This window comes from Furipterus horrens, unplaced genomic scaffold, assembly GCF_987537825.1.
Source record: "Furipterus horrens unplaced genomic scaffold, mFurHor1.1.pri manual_scaffold_11, whole genome shotgun sequence".
Classification (NCBI taxonomy): Eukaryota; Metazoa; Chordata; class Mammalia; order Chiroptera; family Furipteridae; genus Furipterus; species Furipterus horrens.
The window spans coordinates 53,517,953-53,542,374 of record NW_028327181.1 but is presented as its reverse complement, the minus strand read 5'-3'; the positions used below and the strand labels follow the sequence as shown (position 1 = coordinate 53,542,374).

General features: G+C 51.1%; 1 protein-coding gene across 1 annotated transcript in view; it reads right to left on the bottom strand.

The window, feature by feature from the left end:
• PIK3R6 (phosphoinositide-3-kinase regulatory subunit 6) overlaps nucleotides 1-24,422 on the bottom strand; it is a 54,141-nt gene that overhangs the window by 12,294 nt on the left and 17,425 nt on the right. Inside the window, exons 3-18 of the mRNA XM_090291800.1 lie at nucleotides 21,337-21,420; nucleotides 20,627-20,718; nucleotides 19,984-20,052; nucleotides 19,432-19,564; nucleotides 19,194-19,263; nucleotides 18,058-18,241; nucleotides 13,212-13,377; nucleotides 10,928-11,014; nucleotides 9,428-9,851; nucleotides 9,049-9,127; nucleotides 8,147-8,269; nucleotides 4,953-5,063; nucleotides 3,335-3,425; nucleotides 3,045-3,115; nucleotides 2,504-2,594; nucleotides 15-85 (exon numbers count right to left, since the gene is read on the bottom strand). Of these exons, the coding sequence (XP_090147926.1) occupies nucleotides 15-85; nucleotides 2,504-2,594; nucleotides 3,045-3,115; nucleotides 3,335-3,425; nucleotides 4,953-5,063; nucleotides 8,147-8,269; nucleotides 9,049-9,127; nucleotides 9,428-9,851; nucleotides 10,928-11,014; nucleotides 13,212-13,377; nucleotides 18,058-18,241; nucleotides 19,194-19,263; nucleotides 19,432-19,564; nucleotides 19,984-20,052; nucleotides 20,627-20,718; nucleotides 21,337-21,420 (1,946 nt within the window). The remainder of the gene's footprint in view (nucleotides 1-14; nucleotides 86-2,503; nucleotides 2,595-3,044; nucleotides 3,116-3,334; nucleotides 3,426-4,952; nucleotides 5,064-8,146; nucleotides 8,270-9,048; nucleotides 9,128-9,427; nucleotides 9,852-10,927; nucleotides 11,015-13,211; nucleotides 13,378-18,057; nucleotides 18,242-19,193; nucleotides 19,264-19,431; nucleotides 19,565-19,983; nucleotides 20,053-20,626; nucleotides 20,719-21,336; nucleotides 21,421-24,422) is intronic.

The window sequence follows — 24,422 nt, the reverse complement described above, 5'->3', positions numbered from 1 at the left end:
TGCCCAGTACTTACGGAGAAGGACCTTCCCGCCAAGTTGGATGACTTGACAACCTCTGTCACGCTAACATTCAGGCACATGTGGTCTGTAAGGGGAGCAACAGTGAGGGGGAGGAGTGGGTGGGAGGAATGAGGGGGAGAGGCATCTGTGAATGTGGCTTCAGGGAAGTAGGGGAGTTTGAGATTCTAGGTCCTAAGAAGAGACCCCTTCCCCAACTTAACTTCCTTCCCCATCCTGCTTAGCCACTTCCTGACTCCACCTTGGTCCTAGCCAAGTTTCAGTTCCTTCCCCATCATCCATTCCCTTCCTTGGTGAATCTACAAAGTTTCTGCATTCTCAGGCGTAGCAGCCAACCCAGATCACTTTCTTCACTTCCTTCTACACCCCTTTTTCTTTTATGTTATTTTATTTTATTTATTTTTAGAGAGAGGGGAAAGGAGAAAGAGAGGGAGAGAAACAACAATGTGTGGTTGCCTCTCATGCACCCTCAACTGGGGACCTGACGTACAACCCAGGCATGTGCCCTGACTGGGAATCGAACCAGCGACATGTGGTTCGCAGGCCGATGCTCAATCCACTGAGCCACAGAAGCCAGGACTTCCCTTTTTCAATGAAAGAAAGTTCTGTTGAACTTCCTCGCAGCTACTGGACATGCTGAAAAACAGAAGGAACACCCAGCCCAGGATGTGAGTGCATCAAAGGCACCACAGAGGTGTAGGAGCGCCTTGGCTTTCATAATAGCATATAATGTGTCAAAAGCCATCATTGTGTGACTGCCACCAGGTTCTCCCTACCCCTGCTAAGGGGGTTTCTGTGCCGCTGAGGAAGGTTCTGGCATCAGTTCTGATAGGGTTTTGTGATGGAAAACTTGGAGGAGGCACAAGTTAGAGTCGGGGGTGGGCAGTGGGAATCTTGTGAAGAAAAGAGAAAAAATACAATTTAACAATAAGAATTGACATGATAATTTACTCTATACACATAAATTAGTATCCTATCTCCATTTTAGAAGTGAAAAAAATAGGTAGAGAGGTCACAAGTGGTTAAGTGCAAAGCTGGCTCTGAAGCCTGCCTTTCTGGTTCTAGACTCTGTGCTCTTGACCCATCTATGACCGCCTCTATTGCCAGAGTCACACGTCTCCTTCATGGTGCTCAAGACCAACAAGTAAAGGTGTCATACGTCATCCACAAACTCAACCTGCCTAGAAGCCATTTTACCAAGAAGTGATGGAATCAATGATTATTTCTTGAGTTTCCTTTTTATACCAGATGCCAAGGAAATTCAGGAGTGATGATACTCATATATAAACACAAATGCATAATATGACAGGTGTCATAATTGGAATGCTAGCAAAGCCACAGAGGATTTTAGAGACAGAGTGATTACTCATCATTGGACAGGAGAGGAAGGAGGGATCAGAGGCATATTTCCTCATAGGCTTCCAGGCTGGCTAATGTGTATTTCTATTCTGTGTTTCTTCTGGAATATTCCAGATTCATTCATTCTTTTTTTAAATAAAAATTTGGATGTCAAATAGCACTTCATTTATCCAGTAAATGTTTATTGAGCAACTACTATGCGACAGACCATGTACCAGGTACTGGGATTAGAGCAGCAAACAAGATATATTTCTGCCTGGGTAAGCTTTCTTGTTTGCTCTGAGAAAATCTTCCACAAGCACCTGTGGGTCACACCCTTGAAGTCTGGTCTGTTGAGATTTGGCAGTCACAAAGAGAGTGGTGGACGAGGTGGTGAGGAACACAGGCTCTCGTGTGAGATGTGACCTTGAGCAAGTTATTCTCTTTTCTCCAGTTTCTTCTCCAGTAAAACATTGCTTATACTAATAATACCTATCTTATAAGGTTAATATGCTTAAAAGAGTTAATATGTTTGACATAGAACATTATCTGACCTCCGATCAATGTGTGCAATGGTTAGCAATCCACATTACCAACCTTTTTGTTATTCCAGAAGACCAGGGAGCTAGCAGAAGTAGCTTATATTTATAATTTATGCATATAATTATATGCACATAAACTGGTACCTTTTATTCTCAATTTTAGATTTAGACAAATAGATAACTATATTGTTATTTGATATATGTCTGTAATTATATAATTAGCCAGAATTAGATAATTTGGATTAGTAGTGGCTTTTGTGAACTAGAGAGTACCTGTCATGGAACAGCATTCAAAATAAAAAATTTCCAAACAAACCTCTAGCTCCGCACCTCCACAGCAGAGGCAAGAGGCCAACTGCAGCCCCCCATGCAGTCCCTGCACCTTCCTCAGGTTTCAGAGGTGCCGTCCCCTGAGCGCGTGCCCCTTGGTGGGAAGCGTCTGAGGGAGGGACTGTGCTTCACTCAGCAGCCCGGTGCCCAGCCCTGGGCCAGCATGTGCGGGACCTCCACCATGTTCAGTGGTCTGGGGAGGAGTAGGAGGCCTCCCCCCTCCCTCCTTCTCCCCCCTTCTTGTCCCTTAGCTCTCCCTCTGCTCTGCTCCTCACCGTCAGTGTCCCTGGCTGGAAGGGTCTTCAGGACCAGCCCAGTGGCCCTCAGGGAAATAGTAACCTCTTGAGTCCGGTGGCTGAGCAGGCCCTGGAGAGGGAGAGGCAGGAACTGATAGGGGTCCTCGCGACAAGCCTGTCCCCACACATCCTCACACTCAGTCTCGCTTCCAGCCCCTGCCCCAAGAGCCTTGTCTGTGTCATTAATGTCCAATAACGGGACACAGAATAAGGGCTTAGGGCACTCTTGGCCCCAGGGAGCATGTGCAGCCTTCTAGACCCAAAGGACAGGTCTCCAATGCACCTGGCCAGCTAGTGACAGCCCCCTTGTTCCTTAAATCAGATCCCCTTCTTGTCTATATATGAGGCCATTTGTAACCCTCCCATTCCTGCAAAACTGTCCGAAAGCTGGGGGACTGGGGGCAAGGCCCACAAAGGGCAGAAGGTTCCTCTGGCTTTGTCCGTTCCCCCTCCCCACAGGCTCCTGACACCTGCTTCCACCCAGCTGTGCCTCCTGACCACACCCATGCCACTGACTGACCTTCTGGTAGCGCAGGGAGAGCTCAGCCCCCGGGCCCTCAGCCGCGCCCCTCCTCCTGGGTGAGAAACCATCTGACAGAAGATGAAAAGATGCTGAGTTGAAGGTAGAGGTCCTCCCCCTGCCTCAGCTTCCCCACCTCACTGAGCCTCAGGGGTGCCAGGCTGACCCTCAGTCTGGGTGAACTTGGAGGGGACCAAGACCTCCTCCATATTCAGCAGAGGGAGGTGGGAAGACTTTCTTATTTCTTAAAACAGGGCTTGGGGAAGCTGAGTTGGGGAGCAGATGCTCACCTTTGGGGAGTTTGGAGTCTTGGATGTTCACCTTCAACTCGGTGAGGAAAACGTCCTCTGCAGAGTCTTGGCTCAGGTCACTGAAGAAGACCTGGAGGGAGGGAGGAGGCTGGAGAGGACCGGTTCTCTGCCAGAGACAGCGCCCCCTCCAGCCCCAGAGCCTGAGGACATGGGTGGCTGGGAGAGCACAGAAGCGGGTCAGGGTCCCCCTGCCCATCCTGCCAATGGATTCTGAGCCACATGCAGCGATTCCCTGGCTCTGACACTCCTCTATCTATGCATATGTCACATGTACAGCAATATAACATATTTATAAACAGTGGAAGAAAGTATTCTTGAAACCCAAACTACCTGTAACCACCACTAATGGGGATGACAGGAGTGGGGGACAAAATTCACATAAAGGAGGGCAATGGAATCTCCTGTAGACACCGGTGAGGATGATGGAAGGGTGAGGGCCAGCAGGGAGAATGTGACAGTCCTCCACCATGCAGAGAAGCGCGGGGCTGCATGAGGCAAGGGCTAGTGCCCACCGGTTTGCTCCCCGTGAGACCTGGAGGAATTTGCAGGAAAGAGAAGAGGGGAGAGGCAAGGTGTGGACAGGGCAGGAGGGAGGGTGTTGCAACAACAGGGAAGAGTGGCCTCAAGGTTCTCAAAGGAACAGGGATGGAGGGAGAGAGAAGTGACCGCCGGAAGCCAGGAGCTGGCCCAGCACTCATAGTGTGGTCTTGGCGTCCTGTCAACCATGAACAGAGGCCGGCATTGTTAGGCAAGGCCACTCTGTGACTGTGATGGGTCAAGACAGAAACCAGGCCACGCCACTGTCACATCTGAACACAGGCCACGTCCCTTACCCTCCCATCCCAGCAAATAACGAGAAGCTACTGTTGTTCCTTTGAGTCAAAGAAGAACAATTAAAACTACTGAGATGCCCAATCATAGAATCATTCCTGCTTCCTGACAGCAAAGTCCTGTTGTCTGCAGCCCTCTCCAAAAATCACCCAACAGGGGGCCAAATCCTGTAAGTTCTTCTAACATCTCTTCCCGAGGTGCCTCATGGGTCTCCCTGGTGCATGGTCCCCTCACTGCAGCAGGTCAGGAAACCCACCTGGCTCAGCTGCAGCTGTGTGTCTGGGGGCCTGTGGCTGAAGGGCAGTGACGGCTACCTTCTCTTTCATTTAAATTGTTTGCATTGCTGAGATATTTACTCCCTTTACCAGGGATCTTTGAGAGGGTTTTTAATTTATTTATTTTTAAAATTAGTCTGTTTGTGTTGTTTTGGTTGCATTTTGAAAATCAAGGAAAGGGCCTAAATCCCTCATTTAGGTCAAAATCAGGAAGGCACTAAAGAAAAGATCCATCACAGGAAGCAGAGCGAGAAACAAGAGTTCAGTAAGACAGGAAGCCAGAGGCAGAGGTGGCCATTAGAAATTAGTCCGCAGGCTCTCACAGAAATCCAGAGATTAAGAAGATAAAATTAACAACCAAGAGTCTCTGGGTGAGTTTATGACGTTCACCTGGTAACTTGTGTTTCCCCAGAGCCAGGGTATTTAGGCTGTGGGGCCTGGGGGTTCAGCAGGCTGCATGGTGTCCTTAGAGCCCCAGGCAGAAAGCTTACCTTGACTGTGTAGATCTGGAAATAGATGGGTTGGGTGCCCATTCGAACATAGTAGGTGATGACATCCAGGATGAAGGGGTCTACATTCCGGGACGTGTCCAGGGAGGGAGGCTGTGAGGGACAGAGAATGTTTTCAGCTACCGCCTTCCATGCTACTGTGGGAGGTGCCTTTTTTTTTTTTAACAGAGAAACTTCCAAGCCCCCACATGTCCTCTGTGACGCACTAACCCAGCTGGTCCTTCAGCACAGTCCAAGCCTTTCCTACTTCCTGATTCCTACTCCTAGTTAAAATATACCTGTCCAAAGCTCCATCTCCCCAGGGACTCTGATTAGTTTGAATTGCACAGAGACATATTGGGCATCTCTATGTGTGAGGCACTGTGCTGGCTGCTTGGTGGCGGTAGACAAGATGCTTGACAATATTACTCATGAGAGAGTCTGGACTGGGTTCTAGGTTTGGATTAGCTCCTCACTACCCTTGGGCATGAGAAGTTGAACCAGATGATTTGATATCTCTGTCAGTTCTTGTGGTATCTGAATAAATTAATAAACTAATTAATTTTTATATGTTATTGGGAAAGGACTAGTGCCATGTCCTATAGGCCTTCCTCACCCCCATATAATTCTAAAGCATAATGACTGGGTATTTTAAGTAAACAGAACAGAATGTCTACCTAGAATCTGATAGTATCAGAGTTGGAAAGAAGCTCAGAACTTATCTAATCCATCTTGTATAAGATGTTATAATATCCCTTTTGATTTTCACATCTGGTCTACTGAAATACTGTTCCCTTCAAATGGGTCTTGCTGAGGAACTTATTCTAATAATGATGCATTGCCCACACTGTTTCCAGTCTCTTCATGTGGAAACTGCTTTTGGAGTAAGTATAAGGGTCATACAGATTATTAATTATAAGAGGAAGAGAACAGGAAAAATCAAAATTTTATACGTGTCCTGGCAGGGAGAAAAGCTACCAATGAAGGCACATAAATGAGACCAATGTCAGATGTTCTTTTAATACCCAGCTAAACAGTCTTTCATGTACATGCAGACATTTTAAGATAAGCAATAATTCAAAAAACATGCCCACCCCCAACATCTTCATTCAAATAAAAGTAATAAGCCCTGGCTGGTGTGTCTCAGTGGATTCAGTGCCAGCCTGTGAACCAAAGAGTTGCTGGTTTGATTCCCAGTCAGGGCACATGCTTGGGTTGCAGACCAGGTCCCTGGTTGGGGCCATGCGAGAGGCAACCACACATTGTTGTTTCTCTTCCTCTCTATCTTCCTCCCTACCCCATCTCTAAAAATAAATACATAAAATCTTAAAAAAAAAAAACAATAAGAAGGTACCCCAATCAATCAGGCAATAAAGCAAAATGGAGAGCTCAGGAAAGTGGCAAGTTTGAAAATAAGTAAAAATCACTAGGTCCCTTTTATACTAGCAGTAACTATTGTCCAAAAACAATAGGAAGAAGATACCATCCACAACTGCAAGAAAATAAAACTATTAAACATGAGGAGAAATTTAGCAAGAAATGGATAAAATCTATATGCTGAAAACTGTATCACTATCCCGAGGAATATACAAGAAGACTTTAATAAATAAAGAGTTCTACCATAGTCCCAAAGAGGATAACTTAGTATGCTGAAGATGCTAATTCTCCTTCAGATTTTGATAAAAATTCCAAGGGAATTAAAAATAAAATAAATTATAAAATGTAGCTGGAGACATAAATAAGCACATTCTGAGAAGTTCTGAAAAAGAAGAGTTATCTATTAAAATATGAAAGTGCTAATTTGTACAGAACTGAATAGACCAATGAGAAAAAAATAAGTATCCAGAAATAAACTCAAGCATATGTTAGAATTTAATAAGTGATAAAAGTGGCATTTCAGATTGATGGGGCAAGATGGTTTATGCAATAAATAGCTTAGGAAAACTGGCTAAACATTTGGAAAAAATAAAATTACATACTTCATACTAAACACTGAAATTAATTGCAGATAGGTTATCTAAATGTAAAAGTTGAGATATTAAAAGTATTGGACTAAGTTATCAGTGAATATTTACTTAACCTTGGATATAATTTAATCAGTAGAGAAGTCCTTTCAAAGCATAAAAGTGCTACGCATGACTACATAAAAAAATTAAGCTTTTGAAGATCAAAAAACACTACTGACCTAACTGATAGGCAAATAACAAAGTGGGATAAAATGTCTGCAACACATATGACTGCCAAAAGGATTAGATTCTTTTAATGTATTAAGGCCTTTTCCAATCAGCTAGCTTCCTTCCCACCACGGGCTGGGGTTAGGGGCGGCACTATGGTTTGTGTTTAAGAGAATGTGCTCTGGAATCAAGCTGGGACTCGACTCTGGGCAAGTCACCTAATCTCTTTGTCCCTCAGCTGCCTGATCTGTAAAATGGGGATATGGAGGAAACAGCACCTACTTGGCAGGGTTGCTGTAAGTGCTTAGAACAGCGGCTGGCGTGTGAAGTGTTCAGGAAGCATCAGCTATTATAATCAAAGAAATCATCACAGGAAACTCACAAGAGAAGGAGTGTAATTGGCCTGAATACATATGAATGGATATTTTTACTTCGTCTTTTCCACAGTGGTTTTGTCCAAAGTTCATCCATCCCTCAGTATCCATGGGGCTTGGTTCCAGGACCCCCTTAGATACAAGAATCGCTCGCATGTCCCCCTATATAAAGTGGCCTGGTATTTGCATGTAACCTACTCACAACTGCCTGTATACTCTAAGTCACTTCTAGATTACTTATAATACCTAGTACAATGGAAATACTATGTAAATAGTTGTCACACTGTACTATTTAGGGAATAATGGCAAGAATAAAAGTCTGTACATGTTTAGTACAGACGTAACCATCGTAGGCCTAATGACATTGTAGACTTCAATAACAAGGTAACTTATTTTTTCTAACTATTTTCCACCTGGGATTGGTTGAATCTGCACAGGCAGAACCTGGGGATGAAGAGGACTATTGTGCCCGGAGAGTGTTCTGAGTAAATCCCAACTGCCAGCTGGCTAGAGTCCTCTCCTGTCTTCCTGTCCTGTTTCCTCCAACCGTGGGGACCCTTGGACTGACTCTTGAGGTGAAGGGTCAAGAGTAATATCTGAAATGGCCCCCTCCGACCTCCCTCTCACCTCCTACCCTCCCTTCCCCTACCATCTCTGCCAGCTTGTGGATGGCCGGGCACAGGGTGTTGATGGTGCTCTCGTACCACGGGTCTGCCCGGCCCAGGAAGGCGGCCAGCTCTCCGAGATCTGGATGCCTGGATGACGTGTGCATCTGAGGACAGAGGGGTGAGGCCCACCCGTAAGGCCTTCTCTCTGACACTTTCTTCCTAGCCAGAGGGTCCCCGGGTACCAGTCCTAGGCAAACCAGCTTTGGGAATGTGATCAAATCAGCCTCCTGTGGCCATTTGTGCATAATATAAAGACTCTTCTCTTTTACACCTCAGATGAAGCTGGAATACCCTTCTCTGAGGGCCACTTGCCAGGGACATTGAGACGTAATCATCAGCCTTAAAAGCAGAGAGACAAGTGTTGCTTTGAATTTAAGACGTCCCAATGAGAAGCAGAGTGGGTAACAGGAATGAAAAACCACAAGCAGGGCTTCCTCTCCTCCAACAGACAATGGGCTTCCACTGCCTGAGATTCCCAGGAAGTATGCCGTGTGTGTGTGTGTGTGTGTGTGTGTGTGTGTGTGTGTGTGAGAGAGAGAGAGAGAGAGAGAGAGAGAGAGAGAGAGAGAGAGAGAGAGAGAGAGACCCCCAGTGTGAGGAGAAACTTGCAATTAATTCAATTAGAAAAGCAAACAGAAAGCCCGCTGTGGGCAGGCTGTCACCGTCAGAGAACATCTCAGCACACAGGGCCACCTCTCTGGCTTCTGGGACGGAAAACTTCTGAGGTCTCTCCCAGCTCCACCTCCCAAGGAAGGGGGACCCAGTTCCTGGGCCAGGGGAGGCAAGGCTGCCACGTGTCCCTGCCCAGCCCCCGACCCACACCCCTGCTCCTGACACGCCTCTGCCCCTCTCCCCATGCCCCGCCGCCGCCCCGACCAGCCACCTCAGGCGTCAGCACCGGGATGTAGTAGAGCTGCAGGCTCAGCCGGGGAGTGAGGCAGAACGTCTGGGTCTCTCGTTTCCTGGCAAGGGGCCGCAGAGCACAGGCGTGAGGGCAGGGGTTTGGGCCGCAGACAGAGATGGTTACACATTCTGGCTCTGCTCTTTATCTCTTGACTTTGGGCAATTAACCTAATCTTTCTGAGCCTCTGTTTCCTCGTCTATAGAGTGGGTGCACCGTAAACCATCTTCCCCCATCCCTTCCTGGCCTCTGCCTCCTGATCCCCCAGAACCATTCCTTGACCCTTCGCCGGCCCGCGCCAGGCGCGCCTGCGCCCCCCATCCCCGCCCCAGCCGCCCCTGCCGCCCCTCCCGGGCCCTACCTGAGGCTGTGGTAGGCTCGCGCCAGGCGTCCCAGCACCCTGTCGTCGCCCAGCACCAGCACCCGGGCCGTGTGCAGCCGGGAGACGCCGGGCAACGCTTCCCCATCCCCGCTGGGCCTGCCCGTCCTCCGATGAAGCCCCGGGGGCCCATCCCAGCTGCCGGGCATCAGGATATCCGGGGGCCACACCCGCTTCTTGATGCCCCCTTTGCGCTGCAGGCCGGCTCGCTCCATCTCGGGGCTGCCCGGCATCGGCAGCTCGTCGGCCCCCAGAGGGAGGTCCCGCTCGATGCCGCTGTCTGTGGACAGCACGGACTCCCGGGCCGGCTCCCGGTCTGGCAGGGGCCCCTGCAGATCCAAAGCCTCCAAGTCAGCGCTGAGGCGCAGCAGGGACCGAGGGCGCAGGAAGAGCACCAGTTCCTTCCCTGCGAGGTGGAGAGCAAGGGGACCGTCCCCCGAGAGGGTACGTGAGGCCAGCTGGGCCTCACCCGGACAGGGCCTGGGGTTCTGCGTTTTGCAAACACTGTTTAGCTGAACAGAAGCCCCACAACGTGCTCCACGAAGGAACAGGTTTGGTGGCTAGTGACTGAGAACGCCACTCGCCTGCCACCTCTTGAGTTTCTTTAGTAAACATCTTAAAGGCCATGAGAAGTCCTGCAGTAGAGAAATCAGCTTCCCCCAGGACCTCCTGATTCCAGAGCCCTCTTTTTCACATTCACCCGTTAGCATCCTCCCGTTCTCCCACTTCCGTGCTTCCCCCGAGACACACAAAACAGACCATCAGCTCCTGGAAGGACTTCAAGGCTTTTCTAACCTACCTTCATTTCATTTCCCACGAAGAAACCAAGGCCCAGAGAGGAAACTGAGTCTGTCTAGGATGACCCAGAGTGGGAAAGCAAGTGCTAGGACTTGAACCCAGTTCACTGGTCCAACACTGCTCACTCCAGCCTGTGCCTTTGTCTTCCCCTTCCTCTTGACAAAGCCAGGGGACAGTGGCAGGGGAACCCCAGCATGGGAGGCCCTGTCTTGCTCCAAGAGCCATAACTTCTTTTGTGGCTGCCTCGCTCTTGGGGACTTGCATTGTCTATTGGCATTGTCATGGGCATGTGGCACTTTCTAGACATGTGAGGCCAGTGGCCAATGCACTGAACTATTCTGACATAAAGAAAATATATTATCCTTCCAGATGTGCAGAACAACTCAGCACACAGACACACAACAGATATACACACAGAAACACAGAGACATACTCAGACATGCACAGATGCACACATGAAGACACACAGACACACGTGTCAATACACATGATAGCTACACAGATACATAGTCACACAGAGCACACAGAGACACACACACAATACACATACACAGACATACACACAGATACACATGGACACAAAGATACGCACCAAGACAGACACATAGACACAGATGCACAAACACACACATCTGCCACTGTATCCAGCCAGCTCCCACGGAGGAGGTCAGAGGCATGACTTACAGAGCTGCTCCTCATCGGTCCACAGGTGGAACGTGATGTGCGGGCTGGGCAGGGGGATGCTGGGTGGCCGGTCTGGGAGGGGTTCACCTGAAGGAAGGATCAGGCTGTGGAGACCACCAGGAGAAGATTGTGGGACTCTCCTCTGCTCTCCCCAACCCCACCCACATCTCCTGTATGGGACCTAGAAGCAGGTGGGGGGGACAGGGGGAGCACAGACTCTTGTCCTTCCATGTCTGGGCTTGCTGAGCTCCTCTCCTTCTCTGCCACCATCAGCTCATCCAGGGCCTAAGGCTGCAGCAGCCCCTTCCACACCCAAGAATGCTTAGAACCTCCCTGTTTCCTGCAAACTTCCTAGCTCAGCCGTTAGGACCCTTCACAAATCAGCTCACAGTGCCTTTCCCAACCTTCCCCCTGTTGTTGGTGCCCACATAACCCCACTCCGCAGCCATGCTGCCTTTCCCATTGTTCTCAGACACCCTGCCACATCCAGAGGAAGCAGAAAAAGGCTGCTGTATTTCTCAGCGTCTCTTCTAGTAGCATGCACACAGCAAGCACTCAACGTTTGCACCTGTGGGTGATGCTGAAGTGGACTCATTAGCCAAGTACTCAAGTCAGCAGGACCCCTGCAGACGAGGGGAGAGGGAGGGCAAGTCCCTCCTCCTTGCCTCCCTCCAGAAGCCTTCTGGAGTACTCCAGCCCCTGTGGGCATTCCCTACCTAGCAGACCTTACAGGCTGCGTGCTAGGCACATCTAACATGTAGCCTTAGGACTTAATTTCTACATAGTAAGGCTTCCTCCCTAACAAGGCTGCAAGCTTCCTTAGTGGAGAGCAACTAACGCCCACAGGACACTTACTACTGCCAGGCACTCTTCTCCTCACCTTGCACACATTGCCATCATCTCATCAGATCCTGCCAGTGACCATGGGCCACGGATAGTATCATTATCCTCACTTTACAGAGGGAGGAGCCAGGGGCACAGAGAGGTTAAGTAACTGGCCCAAGGCCACACAGTGACAGAGTCGGAATTTAAGCCCAGCTATCCCAGCTTCAGAGTGCATGCTCTTACCTAGGACACTGTGCTCAAAACTACCATCCTCTGCTGCCCCAGAAGCAGCAGGGGCTCAACAGGGGTGCTGGCAGGTCATTAAGATGCACAGGACAAGTCAAGGGAGGAGGCAGGAGATGGATGTGGTTGGGATGGTGGAAGTGGCCCAGATCTGGTCTCATCCTGTCAGTGCAGAGTTACTGCTGAGTTAGCAAGTGGTACCCAAGAAGAACAAAGTCAGATTTGTCCCAGGGTTTGTCCCAGCTTTGGGAGGAGGGAGGCTTCATAAAAAGACATTTCCATGTGGTTTTCAGAGGCCCAGAGGTCATTGGAGGTATAGAATATTAAAGCTCAGTTGATGGAGGGGTCTGTGGGGGGGGGGGGGCTCCTGCCTGCCTCATTCTGACTTCTACAGCCTTCACCATCCCTGGGATGCCAAGGTCAAGCCCCAGGGCTGGCACACCGACCTCTGTCCGTGGCTTCCAGTTCTTAGGTGGGTGCGAGGTGTATTCTGCAATGTGCTGGCTAATGAATTTCATGGGTGCTTTGGGCGGCCATGAAACAGAACACAAATTAGAACCATCCTCCAACCGCCAGACATACATGTCCCAGGGCACTTCTTGGGGCTCATTAGGATTCCCCAATCCACTTAGGCTTGCTTCCCATCGGTGTATGGCATTGTCTTATAAAAATGCAATTAGAAAGGAAGCATGCAGAATAAAAATTGATGATACCAGATGTAAGTGACATTCACTAAGATGCTTTTTTAGATTGTCTTTCAAGTATCTCTGGACCATCAGATCCTTTGGTTAAATGTAATATAGTCGTTAAGAACTAGATAGCCTGGATTTGAATCTTGGCACTGCCACTTAACTAGCTGGGTGATCTTGGGCAAGATTTATAGCCTCTCTCAAACTCAGTTTTCTTATCTGTAAAATAGGGATAATACTTTCCTATCTCATAAGTTTACTGTGAGGATTACTTGATTTAATACATTTATTATATTTAAACATGTAAAGTACTGAGAACAGCAACTGGGATATAGTAGGTACCTTGCAGGTGTCAGCTGTTACTATGAACCAATTATCCACTTTCTTAGTCCAGAGCCTGCAAGTTTCTGAGCACCTCAGTCCCCAGGATCCTAGGAGCAGGGCTCAACCATGTACGCAGACTCCAGGAAGGTCCAGCCCTGCTCTCTGGCGTCCCCTGCGGGGTCCCTAGACCGCCCGCGGCTTACCGCCGCAGCGCCCCCTGGCGGTCGCCGTCGGCCCCAGCAGCGAGCAGTAAATCTCCTCCAGCCTCTTCAGGTGTCTCTCCCGGCTCAAGCTGGGCTCGCTAACCATCTGCTCCACGGCTGCCACCACGGCGTGGAAATAGCGCTCCAGGGCGCGACGGGGGCTGGCCTGTCGGGGAAGGGTGTCAGAGCCTGGACCCCGGCCCAGCACCCACTCACCCCAGCTCCGACTCCTAGTCCGCAAGTGCGTGGACAGCGCAACGTGGCACCTCCCCTCTTCCCAGGAGGTGCGACGCAGCTTCCCTGCTAAGGCGCCGGAGCCCCACATTCAGGGCACCGCTCCTGCCCCATCACAGCTGTTACCAGAAGTTGCCTGCTACTGCGGGACCACCCTGCCTCTCCATCCTGGTGTGGGGAGACACCTGGTGCCCAGTAACGTGGGGAACCCACGTGGGCAGGGATGGCCGCCGGCGCCCACCCTGGTTGAAGTGTCACCATGCATTCGGATCAACGTTCTGCCCCCACCGGGATGTAAACTGCAGGAAGGCAGTGGTTCTGTTTTATTTCTAGCTGCATCCCTAGCACCTACAATATCTGCGGGCACATAGTTGCTGCTCCATGGATACTTGTTGAATTTTTTACTGCCTTGACATAGCACCTATACTATTATTTACTCATTATTTTTCTTTCAATCAGCTCACTTTTTTGGTTCAAACTTATTTTAAAAGGAAAATTTACATTGTCACTCTAAAGAAAAAGCTTAGTGTTACCTGTCATAAATAGAAAATGACTAATAATCACAAATCATAAATCCAGTCAGGAGCTATGGCCTGCCAAGGCTTTAGAGCTTAAAGCTTGATGGCTTTTTTGTTTTCTAATGGAAATGGGTAAGAGGTAAAGATATTGAGGTAGAGCACCAAGCTGAGCCTTTCTCCTTAATGGGAACAGGGTTTGAAAGTTTCTCATGGTGCCACTCAATGCTCTGTAGCAGCCTGTCCTTTACCTCCAGGGGTGCAGCTCTGACGTCCTGAAAAGAACGGCCCAAGGTCATGCTCTCCAGCTGCCTTCCCTCTCCCCACTCACCACTAAGCCTCTGGCAGCTGCAGTGGCAAGGTCCAAACGAACCACATGCGCAGGCACAACAGCGCTTCCTCTAATCTGTCTTCTGAGCTAGGGGTCTGCTGAGCAGGGTTCTCAGCTTCCTGAGCTAAGGCAGAGTAGGTCATTCAGACTAGCTGGAGCTCTAATAGGTATTTCCTGAAAGACCAATTGAACGAATAAAAGTGTTCAGAGGGATGTGGAATCAGAGTTGGAAGGGGTCATGGGGGCCATTGCATCTTATTCCTTCATTTTGTAAAGTAATTATAAATAAATGAATTAAATACTTATTTATTGAGCACCTCCTATGGGCCAGGCACTGGTACAGCAGGGAACAAAGCCAAGGAAAATTCCTGTCCTCATCAGGCTTGTATTATAGTGTCCGTATCTGTGTGTGTGTGTGTGTGTGTGTGTGTGTGTGTGTGTGTGTGTGTTTGGCGGGGAGCATTGGGGGAGATAATAAACTAAATCAGCAAACTTTATAGTGTGATAAATAACAAGAAGTGCTAAAGAGAAAATAAAGCAGGAAAGGGGGATGTGGAGTTTTGGGGAGGGGCTGAAATTTAGATAGTGTGACCAGGGAAGCCTCACCGAAAGGTGACTTTTGAGTGAACAGGCAAGTGAGCAGAGAGGAAGAGAGAATATAGAGATGGATAAATGATGGAAAGGAGGAGGTGGGGGCAGGTCATGAGGGTCTTGTAGGCCATGTCAATGACTTTAGCTTTGCCTCTGAGTGAGATGGTGTGATACATGCCAGGGTGGCTACCCAGGGCTGAGGCACTCGTCAGCCTGGCTGCTGGGGTTGTTGACAGCTGGCAGCTCTCAGCTGAGTCTCCAAAATTGCCCTCAGCTGGAGAAAGCCAGCTCTCCAAGGCTATGCCCCTTTCCTGAGGCCAGTCCACCCAATAACTAGTAGATGTGAAAGTATAAAGGCCCAGCCCACTCACCCTATCTCAGGACAACCCGGAAAGGCCAGCTCAGCTCCAGAGCGCCTTATAGAATCAGGTGGGGGTGAGCTCTTTCTGGAGCTCAGTAGAATGAAGAAATGAGGAGAAGAGAATCAGACCTTGAGAAGGTGTGGCTGGTTCGCAGTTGTGCTGCCGACCCACAGAGAGCTGACTCTCAAAGCTGTGTCTTTAGACTTCTGTCTTGGCCTCTTTCCTACATCCCTCTAGAAACCCCTGTCTTCAAGGCTTTGAAGCCTCCCATGGTTCTTGTTCCCTGACCCCACACAGGGCAGCCCTAGCTGGAGACACCCATCTCTAGCACCCAGAACATAGTACAGAGCATCAGAAAGACAGGTTGTCCCATGCTGACCTCCTAGTCTCAAGACCTTGTCTGCTGGTTCCCCAAACACATGGGGAGACAAATGGACCCCATATGTAGGCCCCAGACCAGGTCCTCAGCAGACAGGATGTGAACTGATGGTCAGATAAGGCCTACCCATCAGACTGCGACTGGCCAAGCCACCTCTCCCAGGTCGCACTTGTCCTCTTGCCAGCAGGTGTGACTGGGATTGGCATCCCTTAAGAGGTAGACTTCCGGCTTAGGGGGCAGAGATCTCAGGGGGTGGGGAGTGGTGGTCAGCATGTGCTAGAGAGCCCCAGCACCCAGCAGTGGTGGGACCATTGAGGGCACCTTAACTCTAGGCTTCTGAGGGTCTCTAGCTTGAGATCAATGATGCATTCCCTGAGTCTCTCCCTGCTCTTCTTCCTCCCCTCCACCTCAATTCTCTAGATGCAAAAATGGAGACTCAGAGCATTGAACTCTAGATAACATGAGATTGGGGGTGGGGCACCTAACATTTACTATGCCTAAAACATTGCAGCTGTTACTTTCAGCATTTCTTCTTTTCTGTGGCCAAACAATGTATGCAACAAGCCTGCTAATTCCAGCCCTGAACCCTGCTTCATTCCTGACACCCTCAAGCCCAGCTTAGCCTCATTCCTAAGCCTACCCCTGAACCCCAGCTGCATCCAAGCCAGAGACGTAGTTAGGCCTGGCATCATCTTTTCCCCACATCACTGAGAAACAACAACTGATGTTCTTACATGTTTGGCCTGGGGTTGTGTCAAAATGGCATCTTCACTATGGCCTGTTTGGTGAACCAGAAATAATCACCAGAGCCACTGGAGAGGTGGGGTGGGGGGTGGGGCAGCTGGGTCAGCAGACAGACTCTGGTCAGGACAGCTCCTCCCCTCCCCACGCTCCTGAGAGCCAAGGCCAACTGCAGGGGAGGGGACAGTAGCCCACACAGGGGACAAAGGTGCCTGTGCTAGGACCAAGATGGGGCTTAGGGATGAGTTAGAGTGTGTGTGTGTGTGTGTGTGTGTGTGTGTGTGTGTGTATTCGTGCCCATGTGGCTGTGTGCTGTGAGCTCTCCAAAGGAGGTGTCATAGAAGGACGGATGGATGTCAAGGATGGTGGGGAGGGGGAGTGAGTCAGAACCCTCAACAGGTCCCAGCGGGTAGGCACTCACAAAGGAACAGTATTCTCAAGGTGTGAATGGTACTTTTAGAGAAAAGGAATGATATCAATAATATCAACATGGTTTAAGGAGAGACCTGGCCATACATAAAAGGATCAAGGGAAGAATCCAAGATTCTGGGCTCAGCCTGGCGGACTCCAGATGGAAAACGGGCATTTTGAGGGGCAAATCCAGGTCTGAGACTTGGGCTGGCAAAAGGGCTGATGCCCACTTCTGGCGACAGGACAAGGCGGAGATAGCAGCCCCCTGTCCCCCCCCCCCACCCTGCCCAGCCACAGCCACTCTCCCTCTGGGGCCTGTCTCCTCTTCAGCAGCAGCACCACAGCCAGAGTCAGAGCAGCTGGGAAGCTTAGCCATTACCCAGTCCCAGAGGCCCAAAAGCTTTCCCCCAAAAGAGACCATCCCCGGTAGGGCTGGACTCACCGCCGCAGGCAGCATCCTCTCCCACCCAGGAAATCCAGCCCCTCATACAACCCTTGGCCCGAGGATCTCCAACCTACTGGAGCCTTGAGTGTGGAGGGGGGTCCAGACTGAGCCCAAGAGAAAGCTAGGAAATGAATGGGTCAGTGTTGGAAACAAGCCAAATACCCACCATAGGAAAAGCCAACTAGTTACAAACGTAACAGCACATTAACAAGAGAGAATATGGTGTGACCATTTTCTATGAAAAATATTTTCATATGGCATATTTCCAACAGCATGGGAAAATAAAGATGATATATATGCACATATATATGCAGTATATAAAATTGTATACAGAGTTTGATATTTCAGTTTGTTAAAAAAATAGGAGTAGTGGGGGAGTGAGGCTGGGAGGTGATTGAACACAGGCTTGAAGTCAGATTCGGGTTCAAATTCTGACTCAGGCACTTTGCATGTGTGACCTCGAGTAGATTATCATCTCTGTCTCTTAGTTTTGAAAATTATGTCCACTTCACATATTGTGGTGAGAATTCTAGAATGTGATACATGTGAAGTGCTTAACACAGTGCCTGAACACAACAGGTATTCAATAAACAGTAGCCATTATGGTTATCATTGTCATTATCATTAAAGAAATAGGCCAGAACGTTCATTGCTAATATGTCTGAGCAGAGGGGTATGAATGATTTTTATTTCTTCTGTGACTGATCTGCACTTTTCAGGTTTTCCTTAATGCATATGTAGTAATTTTTGATTTGTAAAAAAAAGTCATATGGCACCAGGAGAGAGGGAAGGACGAGCAGAGCAAGCCTGCCTGGTGTGGGCATGTAGGGCGACTACCTGCAGCTTCCTCTGCAGAGCATCTGCGTGGCAGGCCCCACCCAGGGCTGCCTGCAGGGTGTGGGAGACCACATGGCGCATGCAGGCCTCAGGCGTCTGCTGGATCTGGGCGGCCTCAATCTCCAGCAGCAGCGCGCTGCACACGGAGGGAGACACCAGTTCAGGATCCACGAAGAGGAACACCCTGAGGGCAGAGGTGGGAGGGAGGGGTGCTGATGAAATGACTACTGGGGGAAGAGCCACTGGAGGGTTACCCTCAGATTCTTGTGCTCCACCCCCCTCCCAATTATTCAACTCTTCCAAACACAGGAGACTTGAATTCAAAAGTCTATGGGGGGGATGACAATAAGGACTGGTGGGGCCTGTGGCAAGTAAGAGCATGCCAAGCCCTTCTAGGGGGGCAGCTGGTAAATTCCAACCTCAATCCTGCTTCCTCCTTCAGCGTCATGGCCCATTGACCATATCACCCTCTAGAAGAGACCCCAGACCCTTCCTGCTGAAGCTGGAGCTCTGAACTCTGGGTAATCCCATCTTCTCTCATCACCCCATCACACCAGGAAAACAACCGCACCCACTTGCATCCTCCCAACCTCTCCAATACTTGCTCCTCCAGATCCCTTCATCTCCTTGCACCCTCCATGAACACAGAACCGCAAGGTGTGCCTTTCAGCAGAGGTACCCGCGGGAGAGAAAGCTGCACAGCCCTGACGCCATCAGTCCCTCTGCCCCACACAAACAGTGGACATTTCCTCAATCTTATCTAAAGGGCTGGGCACACACAATGAAAGCCACCGGTTTCATGGTGCGATTATTGCCTGAACCCCGCGGGCTGCCTGGCTAGTTGGTGCTGCACCGTGGCCAAGGGAAGGACAGGAGGTGAAGCAACAGCTTCCGGCGGTGGCTGGTGGCCCTGTCCACCCTCTGCATGTGAGCAGGGTCCCCTGCAACCAGCCCAAGAAGGAAGGCCTAGCCTACTCTCAGCGATCTCCAGAGGACAAGCACCTTGAAAACACACTTCCCTGCTGGACAAATGTCCAGGATGGGGAGCTCTGCTGGGGCTCCTCTCCATCCCTCTTCCTCTTGTCCTCCTGCCGGTGAGCAGTCACACAGGCCCTACGCGGGGAGGGGCCACTCACCTCTCCTGGTAGGGATACAGTTCACTCCTCAAGTTCTGCTCGGCAATGACCAGCCTTTGGTACAGCGTCCCTGCAAAGCAGACCACTTCAGCAGGGCAGCCCCAAGTTGCTGAGCGCGGCCGCCTTCCCACAGAAGAGGTGGGGGTGGGGTTGAGCTTCCCAGAATCCTGGAGACCAGTCAAGACCTTGGGTGGAGCTGGAGTTGCAGCGGGGAGCCAAGGCTGCTGGCAGCTCCTACCTGGGACAGCCGTCTCCATTTTCAGCCTTATGGCGCAGTCCAGGGCAATGGTGCAGTAGGGGGTGGGCAGGGTCAGTAACCGCATGCAAAGGGCGTAGGTCCTCTGGTAGAGCTCCTCCGGGATGCCTGTGGCCTAAGGGGGAGGGAGGGGTGCCTGGAGCCTGGTGTTACAAGGGTCCTGGTGCGGTGGACAGGTGGAAGGTGGGGCCTGAGAGCAGGACCTGGGCTCAGGATTCTCCCCAGCCCCCACCTTCAACCTCTTCTCCCGCGTCTGTGCCACTTTGCTGCTTTGACGCCCCGCGCAAACTTCCCAAGAAGGGAATTCATCCCACTCTGTCTCCCCAGCAAATCCCCCCTCCCTCCCGCGCTGCTCCCCACTTCCAGCTCGGTCTGTGGGAGAAAGGGCACAGCTAGTGTGAGGAAGCCTGTGTGGGGCAGGCAGCCCGGGAGTTCTTCTAGGCTGGTACCCGGCCAAGAGTGGGTGTCCCCCGAGGGGGGAGGGCAGCGTCCGGCGCCGCCATGCCCCGTCCCCGCCCCTCAGCCGAAGCTCACCTTAGTGAGCACGTACATGAGCGTGTGCAGCAAGGGAATCATGACTCGCCGGGCGTCCTCGCCTTCCGCCTGGAAGACATTCACGGGGCTGGGGTTGAGTCGGGGCTCACTACGTCCTAGCAGGAGGTAGTTTGCGGGGCGTAGGAGGATGCGCTGGAGTCGCGGGGGGAAAGGGCCCCAGTCAGCCCTGGTAGGGACCGATCCGGGTGGGGGGAGGGGTGCAGGGAGCTCCGTGGGGGAGGGGGGGACTGACTCAGTGCAGGAGCGGGCGGCAAAGCTGCAAGGAAGTCCCCAACTCGGAGGCTCCCTTGAGCGCTCACGCACGGAGCTTCGCGTGGTGTGGAGGGTGACTTTCAGGGGCACAAGGACCATTTCGAACATTTCCATAGTTATGCATTTATGTTTATAGGAGCTTTCTGTTTCTGTCAAGTGGTACCGTTTTCCATGGATGGTCGTGTTACGGTTTCTTTCTGAAATATGTTAAGTCATGTGACGCAATGGGAGTCCATGTAAACACGGCTTATAGGAAAGTACAGGAGCGAGAGCACCGCGTGGGAGACCCAGCGCCGACGGGACCGCGTGCGCAGCGGGCTCACCTCTCTTCCCCTTACCCCCGTGGGTCCCCCGAGGCTCGGGCACCCACCTTCTGCAGTTCTCTCAGCAGAATGCGGACCAGCACTGGACTCTTACCCGGATCCCTCTCGACCTTCTTGTGCAGGGACCACCTCCACATGCCTGAGCCAGGAGAAAGGGGCGCCCGCACAGCCAGGCGCACCCGCAGCTCTTAGAGGACACCCCTCTGAGCAGCGCTCCAGTCCCGAGCCCCAGACCGTGACTTTGACCAGCCACCAGGCTGACCCCTCGGCCAGGCACTTGGCTCCAGGCGCACGTGGGTGGGCTTTTCCCATGGCGGGGAGCTCCGATCCGCTGCCCGTGGTGGGCAGTGATTCCCAGGGCAGGAAGGAGGGCCCGTGGAGCGATAGTGGGGAGGGTGTGTGCGAGTGGCTTTCGGAGCAGCAGTGTTTGCAGATCAGCGCCTGGAGCTACGTTTCTGGGAGTCCCGTGGGCTTGCAGGGCTACGGGGACTTTTATTTGCCAGGGGAGTTGGGGCCGGTGGTGAGGGAAGAAGGCTGCGGATCCCAAGGCGCTCTGCCACCGTCGCGGTCGCCGGCAGGGTGAGTGGGGCAGGGAGTCTGTTGGGTTCTGCGGGCTCCGGGGATTTCCAGCAGGATGCGGGTTCTGCTGGAAGCCCTTCATTCCGTGGGCTCGGCCGCAGCCCTTGGCTGAGAATGTGTGGAAAGCGCAGGCTGGGGGAAGGTAGGTATGCAGAGCAGGCGTGCCGCGGGCTCTTACCTCGGTTGCTCCGCAGGGCCGGGGCCTGGGCTCTGAGCTCCCGCAGCACAGCCTGCACGCTCCGCTGGAGGTCCAGCTCCGCAGCTGCACAACGGGGTCGAAGGAGCGGTGAGGCCAGGGGCCTTTGGAGCTCCGCCTCCCTACTCTGACCCTCGCCCCCACCCCCACGCTCCCTGAAAATGTCTTTAGCCCCTCCTGTGAGCCTCAAGAGGTGCCCCAAAGTAATGAACTTAGAGCTGACAGCCGGCATACGGGCCAGGGCTGGAATACAGGCTTTCAAACAGCATTTCTGTGGGTTTTTTTTTTTTTTTTGTAAAACTAACATTTCCCAAAGCGTGGTACACAAGACATTTAACATTGTACACAGAAGATCCTAATATCTGAATACTGATGCTCTCATTTTAATGTGTATTAGAAAAAATACATACATAATTAGTTCTTCAGCATATGCATGAAGCTAAATTTAAAGTCAATTTAAAGAAACCTATTAGATTGTGCCAGGAAGTGACAAGACGCTCCATGACCAAACTTGGGCTCCACCAGGCCCTGACCATGGCCCCTGTCCTGTCTTTGGCCCGCCTACCCCCATTTCAGCAAGAATCCTGCTGTCAGTTTATAGATAGCACCCCCCACCCGATATCTGATCAAGTTCTTCATCTCTGCCCTCTGATATATCAGTCCTTGAGCTGCCTCTAGCGAGAAGCCTGTCAGGTCAGTTTAATAAGAATCCTCCCACCCTTGCCGTCTTTCCTTAGTAATGTCCCATCCACTGGCCCTGGCTCTCTGTTCATTGGCTGTAAATCCCCGGCTACCTTTGTCTTATTCAGAGTCAAGCGTATGTTCTCCCTACTGCAATAGTTTTGAATAAAGTGTTCCTTAGTTTTTTAACAAGTGTCTTCTTTTACAGCGGTGCATTGACATGGCAACACCAGGAAGGCGGTACAAACATCAGTCACTGACATTTGGAAAGTGTGAGGATGCCCTTCACTGCCCTCCCACTGCAAGTTTAACTGACCGGGGCGGGCAGCTTTGTGTTGCTGTGCTGTGGATCCAACACGGAGCCACCACGTAGAGCAGCGGGGACTCTAACGCAGGCTCATCCTGGGGGATGTGCACCTTCCCCGTGGCTGATGTGGCTCCGGGATGCCCCGGCTGCGCTGCTGAGCCTCTCCCGGCTACCTCCCGGTCTAGGACATTTCCACCCAAGCCTTCTTCTCTTTCTCTTTCACGCGGTGTCAGATCTGCATCACAGTCTGACAGCTTGCTCCCCCATCCCCCACCAGCTCCCTCTCCATGTTCTGCCCCACAGGTGTTCCCTACATAAATCCTTGTGGGTCTAATCCTGTCTTGGTATCTGCTTCTTGGAGGATCCGGCTAGCACAGGAAAGATGGGAGTCACTCCCTGCACCATAAATTCCCCTTTCTGATCAATGCCCACCAAGAGTTTGTCTCTATGGGCAAGCGTGTTTTCTCTGGTTGTCAGACAGACAACTGTAGGCCTCAGGGGTTCCCCTTTTGCCGTAGCTGTCAGGAAACTTGCAGCCAAACCGGGGCCCAGCCTCAAAAACCAGCTCGTCTCAAGTGATGGGGAACTCTCTTCTTTGTTCCTCTTTGGTGTTGCTGCTTTATGTCCTACTTAACATGTATATTAATTGCCTTGGATACCTCGGATGCCTTGGAAGCAGACAGGATAGAGATTACAAATTTAAAAAATTGGCAGGTTGCCATCCAGGAATCAAAATGTGTTTAGTCCAAGGCACCCGGTGCCTCGGTGTTCACAGACTGGCTCCTCCACGGCTCTGGCACAGGCTCGTGCAAAGTCTGCAGGGCTGCCTGGCAACTCTGGGTCCTCCACTTTCCTCCTGCCTCTCGCTTGTCCCCCAGATCACGTCAGGGCCTGATCCTAAGTCTGCTTCAGGCTGAGAGCAGGCAGTGAGTGGGCAGTCCATTACAGCCCATGTTTGCCCACCTGGCCAGTCTGCTGGGCTATGTAGCATCTCCCCAGACTGGCAAGGAAATCATTTAGCCTGGCATGAAGCTGGTCACAAGTTGTCCTTCATTTACCCTCTCCACCTTGCATGAAGATTTAATGCAGGGCAAGTCATTAAAAATTAATTGGTTTTAAAGTCTTCCTTCCTTCCTTCCTTCCTTCCTTCCTTCCTTCTTCCCCTTCCCTCACCACTCCCTTCTCTCTCTTTCTCTGCCCCCTACCCCATGGACTGCACACAAAGACTTACAGCTGTGATAAGTGTGATTTCCTCCCTGCCCCCCTCACTAGAAAGGCAGAGAAGCCTTTGTCTTATGAGCTTTAGTTTCCCCTGCTTTGCAAAGGAAGTTAAGTTTTTACGTTTCAGAGGAAAATAGAGAAGTTGCTGGTAGCCCCGGGAGACAGCCCCAAATAGACTCTATTTTCAAGTCTGGACAGCCAGACCAAACTCTTAGGCCTTGGTCCACATCTGGCTTGCAGACGTGTTTTGTTTGAGCTTGTAGAGTGTCAAAAAAAAAAAAAAATTGAATTAGCTGCCAGCATTCATAAATAAGGAGACTTTGCATTAAAGTCTTTGGCATCTCTTTAAAGTCTGCTGACACTGGGCATGCCTTCCTGTCACATGAAGCAGTGGACAGGCTGGGAGCAGCTGCCCCCTGGGGATGAGGCACAGAGTTCTCTAGTTCTTCCCAGCTCCCACGCTCCTCCTTTCACTCACCTACATCGTCTCCCCTAGCCAGGGAGCCTGAGACCCCGGCCGTGTGCCTGAGGCAATCAAGCCAAATTGTCTTGAAGGCATGGGGAGGAAGCCTGCAGCCTTTAGTTAAAGAGGAAAGTGGCAACCCAAGGGTGTGAGGTTGGAGTCCCCAACAGTTATGGGGACCCAAGGAATGAGGAAGACCAGGGCTCGCTGGGACATAGCTTCTGTGGTGGCAAAGATCTTTGACGAGGGCAGCAAAGCACTAACCTCCATGCTCTTGAATGCCATGGCTATGGGTTCTTGGGCCACCTTTGCCAGAGCACAGGAATGTCCCCAAAGGAACCCCCTCCTCTCCCAATGGACCATGCAAGCCTGGCCAAGCTGTTCTGGGGCCTGCAG